Here is a 9,944-nt window from a genome sequence, read left to right as displayed (position 1 = left end):
ACGCGATTCAACAACTCCTTAAAAGTTTCTCTAAATGTGCAGTGAAGCGCGTGGTGTTCTCAGGCCGGTTCTGTCCGTTCAGCAGGAACTACACCTGAGTGTCCGCGCATGCGCAGAAGCGGCCGGCGCGTCACCTTGAGCTGTTCACCTGAGCTGTGTCCGGCGCCGCGCGCGAGCGGCCCTCGAGTCAAGGCTCAGATCATGCGGCTATGAAGTGGGCTATATAAATGCAAATTGTATTGGAGATCTATTAGAGTTGTTGGAAAGGGAGTCGTATGTAAATGTCCCGTTAGAGCAGAGCCGCGAGCCCGAGCCGATTACCGGAGAGGAAGCCGCGCCTCGCGCTAAATCACGGGGAACAAGGTGAGAACTCGGGAAATTGAATAGTGAGCCCGTGCGGTTTGATTTATTGTAAATGCAAGAAAAGATGCAAAGGTGCAAAACAGCAGCAGAACCGCAGCCAGACGAGTCTGGCACTGGGTTATTATGGGATATGAGAGCAGGCCGATCACTGACCACACATGAGTCTGACCGCTGTAAGATCTGCTCATCTCCTTCAGAAGAGCCGCAGGTCAACGCGAGGAAAGAGCGCCATCTGGTGTTCATCATCAGCAACTGCAGATCCAGATCCACATCCAGACCAACACAGATCCAGACCAACACAGATCCAGACCAACACAGATCCAGACCAACACAGATCCACATCCAGACCAACACAGATCCAGATCCACATCCAGACCAACACAGATCCAGACCAACACAGATCCAGACCAACACAGATCCAGACCAACACAGATCCACATCCAGACCAACACAGATCCACATCCAGACCAACACATTCACATCCAGACCAACACAGATCCAGACCAACACAGATCCAGACCAACACAGATCCACATCCAGACCAACACAGATCCAGACCAACACAGATCCACATCCAGACCAACACAGATCCACATCCAGACCAACACAGATCCACATCCAGACCAACACAGATCCAGACCAACACAGATCCACATCCAGACCAACACAGATCCAGACCAACACAGATCCAGACCAACACAGATCCACATCCAGACCAACACAGATCCACATCCAGACCAACACAGATCCAGATCCACATCCAGACCAACACAGATCCACATCCAGACCAACACAGATCCAGACCAACACAGATCCAGACCAACACAGATCCAGACCAACACAGATCCAGATCTACTGCAAACCTGTTTATAGACCAGCAGAGACTGGACAGCCTATAGTCAACAGCGCCTAGCTTTTTAATAAAATATTATCCATAAATCATTTTCATAAACTTAAACTTCTATAACTTTTTTAATTTCACTTTTTTTACTTCAACAATAATCTGTCATGGGTCTTCTTCAAAATGAGACCAAACTGAAGTCAGAGTTTTTGGACATGGATATGTTTGTCCTGTATGGACGTGCGTAACTTTTATAAATAATGCACGAGGGTTAAATTAATTCACAATATACACATTCATTATTAATCTTTAGCCTCATATGAACGGATTGGTTAATGTTTCTTGTCCTCTCACATTGACAGTTGCTATTACATTAAATCACGTACATTAGCGGCCTAATTTAAATTCAAAATGGCGGCATTATTGAGCGGTTTATTAGTTTGGCTGATTCTTTTTGTCGGCAGTTTAACATTTCAGTCCAGTAACAGCCGGCAAATACGACATGTTTAGTTGATCTCTGATCTCTTTCTGCTGTGTGAGTGAAGCTCAGCAGCTTCTGTGAACATAAAGCCCCATTCTCTGATTTGATTGGTCATCTCCAATATGTTGCCGTTGACGAGCGACTGACCAATAACAGCTCAGATGAGAAGATCAGCTGCTGTAAAGTATACAGTGTTAACAGTGTTGGGGTAACTTGAGTTATGTAATCAGTAAGTATAAAGTAAATCATTACTAGTGTGTGTGTGTGTGTGTGTGTGTGTGTGTGTGTGTGTGTGTGTGTGTGTGGTATCCAGAATGGAGCTGCGCCCTCTACTGTTCATGTGTGTGTGTGTGTGTGTGTGTGTGTGTGTGTGTGTGTGTGTGTGTGTGGTATCCAGAATGGAGCTGCGCCCTCTACTGTTCATGTGTGTGTGTGTGTGTGTGTGTGTGTGTGTGTGTGTGTGTGTGTGGTATCCAGAATGGAGCTGCGCCCTCTACTGTTCATGTGTGTGTGTGTGTGTGTGTGTGTGTATCCAGAATGGAGCTGCGCCCTCTACTGTTCATGTGTGTGTGTGTGTGTGTGTGTGTGTGTATCCAGAATGGAGCTGCGCCCTCTACTGTTCATGTGTGTGTGTGTGTGTGTGTGTGGTATCCAGAATGGAGCTGCGCCCTCTACTGTTCATGTGTGTGTGTGTGTGTGTGTGTGTGTGTGTGTGTGTGTGTGTGTGGTATCCAGAATGGAGCTGCGCCCTCTACTGTTCATGTGTGTGTGTGTGTGTGTGTGTGTGTGTGTGTGTGTGTGTGTGTGTGTGTGTGTGGTATCCAGAATGGAGCTGCGCCCTCTACTGTTCATGTGTGTGTGTGTGTGTGTGTGTGTGTATCCAGAATGGAGCTGCGCCCTCTACTGTTCATGTGTGTGTGTGTGTGTGTGTGTGTGTATCCAGAATGGAGCTGCGCCCTCTACTGTTCATGTGTGTGTGTGTGTGTGTGTGTGGTATCCAGAATGGAGCTGCGCCCTCTACTGTTCATGTGTGTGTGTGTGTGTGTGTGTGTGTGTGTGTGTGTGTATCCAGAATGGAGCTGCGCCCTCTACTGTTCATGTGTGTGTGTGTGTGTGTGTGTGTGTATCCAGAATGGAGCTGCGCCCTCTACTGTTCATGTGTGTGTGTGTGTGTGTGTGTGTGTGTGGTATCCAGAATGGAGCTGCGCCCTCTACTGTTCATGTGTGTGAGTGTGTGTGTGTGTGTGTGTGTGTGTGTGTGTGTGTGTATCCAGAATGGAGCTGCGCCCTCTACTGTTCATGTGTGTGAGTGTGTGTGTGTGTGTGTGTGTGTGTGTGTGTGTATCCAGAATGGAGCTGCGCCCTCTACTGTTCATGTGTGTGTGTGTGTGTGTGTGTGTGTGTGTGTGTGTGTGTGTGTGTGTGTGTGTGTGTGTGTGTGTGTGTGTGTGGTATCCAGAATGGAGCTGCGCCCTCTACTGTTCATGTGTGTGTGTGTGTGTGTGTGTGTGTGTGTGTGTGTGTGTGTGTGTGTGGTATCCAGAATGGAGCTGCGCCCTCTACTGTTCATGTGTGTGTGTGTGTGTGTGTGTGTGTGTGTGTGTGTGTGTGTGTGTGTGTGTGTGTGTGGTATCCAGAATGGAGCTGCGCCCTCTACTGTTCATGTGTGTGTGTGTGTGTGTGTGTGTGTGTGTGTGTGTGTGTGTGTGTGTGTGTGTGTGTGTGTGTGTGTGTGTGTGTGTGTGTGTGTGTGTGTATCCAGAATAGAGTGAATCTGCAGTTTTAACTCAGCCTGAGTATTATTTCAATTTTGGTATAAAGGTCTTTACATTTGCACAGAAATAGAAGTTTTTTGTTACAAAAAAACTAAATCAAAAATCAAGCCCAGCCCAGGTGAGAAAAAGTAACGCATTACTTTTCTTAAAAAGTAACTACGTGAGCAACTCAATTAGTTACTTTTTAAGGGAGTAGGCCTAATGCAATATTATAATGCATTACTTTTTAAAGTCACTTTCCCCAACACTGGTTAATTCTATATTACACAATTTCACAACATTTATTATACAGGCCTACCGTACATCGGGAAAATACTGAGGTCTGGATTCGAATTATTGGCTGTCATTACTTAAAATAACACTTGTTTATTACAACAACAAAAATCACAAAAAAACGGACTGTGTGTGTGTGTGTGTGTGTGTGTGTGATGACCTCACCATTCCTCGGTGCGCGCTCCCGCTGTCTCGCAGAACGCGCATTTGATGTCATCCGGGTGACGTCATGTTCTGATTCCGCGTCCGTTACATTTGAAATATCTTACAATATGCAAAATGTCGGTATCTCATAAAAACTTTAATATATATTCATTAGTATTATTGTTTCTAATTACGGTGCTTTGAAATGTGTAATTGATGTGCTTTGCCTGTTGTAAGACTGACCAAAGTGAGGGAAAAATCAACAAAACCATTCAATATGAAAAACTGTTTAACGCACAATAATTTATCGGGTATAACACGATCAAATGTTCATATAATGGCCGGACAGGCACACGTGATGCCGATTGTTCCGTGTTGTTGTTGTTGTGCTGGATGTGATGCTGCTGCCCTCTGTGGATCAGCACATTAATCTCACACACACTCACACACACACACATTAATCACACTCATCAACACAGATATGACGCGTCTGTTCATCTGAAGCTTATGATTGCGATCGAGTTTGGGAAGAAACGCGCAGAAAGATGCCGCAGAAGATGCTGCGCTCCGTCCTGGGGCTTCTCTGCGCAGGGGCGTGTTTAGTTCAGGTAAGCCGGCGGCGCGGCCTCTGAGGCGGCGAGTGCTGGAACTCGAGCTCGGGGGATCCGCGCGGTGTGGAGGCCTCGATAAACAACTGAAATAAAGCCACACAACACGGTTACCGAAAACTAATCCTTTATCCTGCTTATTACCGGACATTTAGAATCGACGTAAATGTTTTACATGTTTAAATCATAGAGATTTGAGCAGAGATGAAAAGATATAAGAGCTTATTGGTCGTTTTGACTCCAGTGTTTTGGGTTTTATTGTGTTTGTAGGATGTTCGCCGGGTTTGTGTCTGTTTGTAAGGGTTAGTGTTTGACTTTTACTCATTGTTTTAAGGTTATTGATTGTGTAAATGATCCTGCAAATCAATAAAGATTGACCGTGTTTCCTGTTTATTTACACACTATTTCTAATAGGGCTCATTTTTATTCATATTATTATTATTATTATTATTATTATTATTATTATTATTATTATTATTATGTGTAATGGTTGATATGTGTTTATTGGTTCATGTATTTCAGCTTTACCTAGAGCACAATAGTTGAATGTTTGTTATCCGGCTTTCTGAGGATGAATTTGTCTTTGTTCTGAAGGATCCGAATCTTGAATGTTTTCTGATGTAACCCTTCAGAACCGTGTGTGTGTGTGTGTGTGTGTGTGTGTGTGTGTGTGTGTGTGTGTGTGTGTGTGTGTGTGTGTGTTTCACTGAACATTGGTGTTTGTTTGGCAGGGGAAGGAGTTTTGTTTCGGCGTGAACAATGAACAGTACCGCTGTGAGATGGGCTACTGCTGCGGAGAGACCGAGTGCTGCACTTACTACTATGAGCTGTGGTGTGAGTTACACACACACACACACACACACACACACACACACACACACACACACACACACACACACACACACACACACACACACACACAGGCGTTGTGTGAGCGCTTCACGCCAGCAGTAAACACTGATCCCATCATGCACTGAAGTTGATGTGTGTGTGGGTGTGTGTGTGTGTGTGTGTGTGTAGGGTTCTGGCTGGTCTCTGGACCCTGATCATCATGCACTGAAGTTGATGTGTGTGTGTGTGTGTGTGTGTGTGTGTAGGGTTCTGGCTGGTCTGGACCCTGATCATCATGCACTGAAGTGTGTGTGTGTGTAGGGTTCTGGCTGGTCTGGACCCTGATCATCATGCACTGAAGTGTGTGTGTGTGTGTAGGGTTCTGGCTGGTCTGGACCCTGATCATCATGCACTGAAGTGTGTGTGTGTGTAGGGTTCTGGCTGGTCTGGACCCTGATCATCATGCACTGAAGTTGATTGTGTGTGTGTGTGTGTGTGTGTGTGTGTGTGTGTGTGTGTGTGTGTAGGGTTCTGGCTTGTCTGGACCCTGATCATCATGCACTGAAGTGTGTGTGTGTGTGTGTGTGTAGGGTTCTGGCTGGTCTGGACCCTGATCATCGTGTGTGTGTGTGTGTGTAGGGTTCTGGCTGGTCTGGACCCTGATCATCATGCTGAGCTGCTGTTGATGTGTGTGTGTGTGTGTGTGGGGTTCTGGCTGGTCTGGACCCTGATCATCATGCACTGAAGTGTGTGTGTGTGTGTGTGTGTGTGTGTAGGGTTCTGGCTGGTCTGGACCCTGATCATTGTGTGTGTGTGTGTGTGTGTGTGTGTGTGTGTAGGGTTCTGGCTGGTCTGGACCCTGATCATCATGCTGAGCTGCTGTTGATGTGTGTGTGTGTGTGTGTAGGGTTCTGGCTGGTCTCTGGACCCTGATCATCATGCATTGAAGTTGATGTGTGTGTGTGTGTGTGTGTGTGTGTGTGTGTGTGTGTGTGTGTGTGTGTGTGTGTAGGGTTCTGGCTGGTCTCTGGACCCTGATCATCATGCATTGAAGTTGATGTGTGTGTGTGTGTGTGTGTGTGTGTGTGTGTGTGTGTGTGTGTGTGTGTGTAGGGTTCTGGCTGGTCTCTGGACCCTGATCATCATGCATTGAAGTTGATGTGTGTGTGTGTGTGTGTGTGTGTGTGTGTGTGTGTGTGTAGGGTTCTGGCTGGTCTCTGGACCCTGATCATCATGCACTGAAGTTGATGTGTGTGTGTGTGTGTGTGTGTGTGTGTGTGAGTGTAGGGTAGGGTTCTGGCTGGTCTGGACCCTGATCATCATGCTGAGCTGCTGTTGATGTGTGTGTGTGTGTGTGTGTGTGTGTGTGTGTGTGTGTGTGTAGGGTTCTGGCTGGTCTGGACCCTGATCATCATGCTGAGCTGCTGTTGATGTGTGTGTGTGTGTAGGGTTCTGGCTGGTCTGGACCCTGATCATCATGCACTGAAGTGTGTGTGTGTGTGTGTGTGTGTGTAGGGTTCTGGCTGGTCTGGACCCTGATCATCGTGTGTGTGTGTGTGTGTGTGTGTGTGTGTGTGTGTAGGGTTCTGGCTGGTCTGGACCCTGATCATCATGCTGAGCTGCTGTTGATGTGTGTGTGTCAGAGTTTCCGCTAGAAAAAAATGGTGCCGGTCAAAGTGACCGGCAGAGGTTTCGTTTTCCGGACATTTTGATGATATGCCGGTCAAATATCGCCTCTTAATTATTCAAGTTGAGGAAAACTGAAAGCAGTTTATGTAACTTAAAAAAATGACATAATCAGGCCGTATATGCAACATGTTTATTAGCCTAACTTTCAAATAGACGGGAAAAAAAACATGAACGTCCGATTGGCGTCAATCAACCAATTTTTTTTACTATGGTTTCACATTTCATAGTTTAACAAACCAACCCCCCTTCCCCACATAAAATATCCGAATATAGCATTGTTTTTACTCAAGCAAATTTAATTATAAACTCAGTATGTCTCATTTAGTTGGTAACATTTAAATTGGCCACCGTGTAAATGACTCCTTGTCAAATGAACTTGAACAAACAAATGACTAGGCCTATAACATTGTCTCGCGTCATTTTTGGCTACTTTTTACGCTTTTTTGCAGTGCTGAATTGTGCAGCTGCCGACTTAAAATCAAAAGTTCCCAGTGTCTCTCCACAACTTGCAATGCGCATAAGCCACGTAACCTTGTTCTCCGCAAGGCGATCGCTGCTTCGTCTTGATCCGATTCTGCAGTGAGAACCCCCTCTCTGCAGGAACACTCGAGACCGGGATTACACAGGCTATCTTGGCGAGCTTGGTCCACTCTGGATACATTTCGCTGAAATCACATATGAGGACTTCGCAGGCTGTGGAGAAATGCAATCCTCCATAGCCACGGAGCGCTGTCATGACAGCGAGGGCATCACGTCGCAGGCTTACGGTATCGATAAGAGGAGCGGTGTCCGCAGAAGGCTTGTAAAATGGCAAACAATCCTTCTGATCGCTGGTTCTGCATATTCTTGGAGAGCTATTTGTCAGATTTTAATCTGAAATTTTAATCTGACAATTTGACCGAAAAGATTTAATTTTTTCGGACATTTAATTTTTTTCCCGGCCAATGTCCGGTAATTACCGGACAACGGAAACCCTGGTGTGTGTGTGTGTGTGTAGGGTTCTGGCTGGTCTGGACCCTGATCATCATGCTGAGCTGCTGTTGATGTGTGTGTGTGTGTGTGTGTGTGTAGGGTTCTGGCTGGTCTGGACCCTGATCATCATGCTGAGCTGCTGTTGATGTGTGTGTGTGTGTGTGTGTGTGTAGGGTTCTGGCTGGTCTGGACCCTGATCATCATGCTGAGCTGCTGTTGATGTGTGTGTGTGTGTGTAGGGTTCTGGCTGGTCTGGACCCTGATCATCATGCTGAGCTGCTGTTGATGTGTGTGTGTGTGTGTGTGTGTGTGTGTGTGTGTGTAGGGTTCTGGCTGGTCTGGACCCTGATCATCATGCTGAGCTGCTGTTGATGTGTGTGTGTGTGTGTGTGTGTGTGTGTGTGTGTAGGGTTCTGGCTGGTCTGGACCCTGATCATCATGCTGAGCTGCTGTTGTGCGTACAGACACCGGCGTGTGAAGATGCGTCTGCAGCAGGAGCAGAGACAGCGAGAGATCAGTCTGATGGCCTATCAGGGCGCCTCCAGCTCCTTCATCGCTCCTCCTCCTCTCAACCTGCGTGAGTACCGACCCGTCCAACACTGTGTGTGTGTGTGTGTGTGTGTGTGTTGTTAGGGTTACCCCAACCCCTGGTTCATTAGACCATTATTCTTAAAGGTCCCATGGCATGGCATTTTTCTATTATTTTATAATGTTTCCTGAGGTGTACTTATATTGTTAGTGTGATTTTTACATCAAAAAATGTAGTAATTTAGAAATAAAAGGCTTTTTTTTTCTATACTGCTGTTTGCCCTGTGGCTGAATGCCCTGTTTCAGGGGGCGTGTCTGCTGTGAGACTTCAGTGAAAACGCCACTGTTGTGATTGGCTGACATCTTTGCATTTGAAATGAGTGTTAGATTAGGCTTGTTTGAGATGCGCCTGCAGTGAGGGGAGGAGTGAAAAAAGTGCAGCAAGCCGGACAGTTCTCTCTTCTCATAGTGGATCAGAACCTGCGAGATCAAAGGCGGATATCGCGGTATTCACAATCGTGCGCTTTGTTGCTGATAAACTGGATGTCATTTAAATTCTGTTACTTTTATATGAAAATAAATATTATGAACAAGACACCCAAAGTTTTTGTTATTTATTTCCATTCGAAAGACGTGTTTATCAATCATTTTTACTTTAATTAGGCCTACATACTAGAGGGCTGCATTGGGATTGAGTCTCGCGGGCCCCAACGCAAATCTCGCGGGAGCGGGCGGTTTGAATTTAGCTGCGGGCGGGAATGGGCGGCTAAAAAAAACACAGCAGGAATCGGCGGGATAGGGAGGTTGCCTAACGACATGATGGAGAAGATGTCAATAGATGATGTAGAAAAGAACCTCAAACGAGGGATTTACAGCACAAAAGCTAAGCAAAAGTCTGACATTTGGAGAAGTTTCTCAATTGTTTTGGTAGGCAAAATCATGCGGTATAACGTTATATGTCTCCACATATTGCGCAGCTGGCAAATACAGATACTTGATCATACCTCACCAAAAACGCTCAGCACTCCCTGCAGGTCAAGTTGACTGTTCGGTGTTTTTGACAAACAATACATAGAAGTTTAGTGAGTGGAAATGGATTGTTTCTAAATGTCCGTTATTTTGTGTTCACATTACGTTCTGTTGAAGCATGTTTCCTTTCAGTCGGTCACGTTCGACGTACGTCGGAACTGAGTGTAACACATACGTTGCGGGAGCGGGCGGTAATGGTCAGAAATTCGGCGGGTGCGGGATGAAGAAAACAGTCCCGCGCAGGGCTCTACTACATACATGTTTGTATATATATATATATATATGACAACAATCACATAACCCACAGAGAGATCGCCTTTGTTAGAGAGTTTGGGAATATTCACACATAAAAACATGATATCAGAGTTTTAAAATCAAACATTTTGAAAAAGAACCATACATCACGGTTG

General features: G+C 45.8%; 1 protein-coding gene across 1 annotated transcript in view; it reads left to right on the top strand.

The window, feature by feature from the left end:
• The first annotated feature begins 4,240 nt into the window (after positions 1–4,240).
• Positions 4,241–9,944, top strand: part of wbp1 (WW domain binding protein 1) — an 11,006-nt gene continuing 5,302 nt past the window's right edge. Inside the window, exons 1-3 of the mRNA XM_079816318.1 lie at positions 4,241–4,485; positions 5,217–5,319; positions 8,387–8,554. Of these exons, the coding sequence (XP_079672444.1) occupies positions 4,423–4,485; positions 5,217–5,319; positions 8,387–8,554 (334 nt within the window). The 5' untranslated portion in view covers positions 4,241–4,422. The remainder of the gene's footprint in view (positions 4,486–5,216; positions 5,320–8,386; positions 8,555–9,944) is intronic.

This window comes from Gobio gobio (assembly GCF_949357685.1).
Source record: "Gobio gobio genome assembly, chromosome: 4".
Lineage (NCBI taxonomy): Eukaryota > Metazoa > Chordata > Actinopteri > Cypriniformes > Gobionidae > Gobio > Gobio gobio.
The sequence above is the reverse complement of the archived record's forward strand: the minus strand, read 5'-3'. Positions and strand labels throughout refer to the sequence as shown.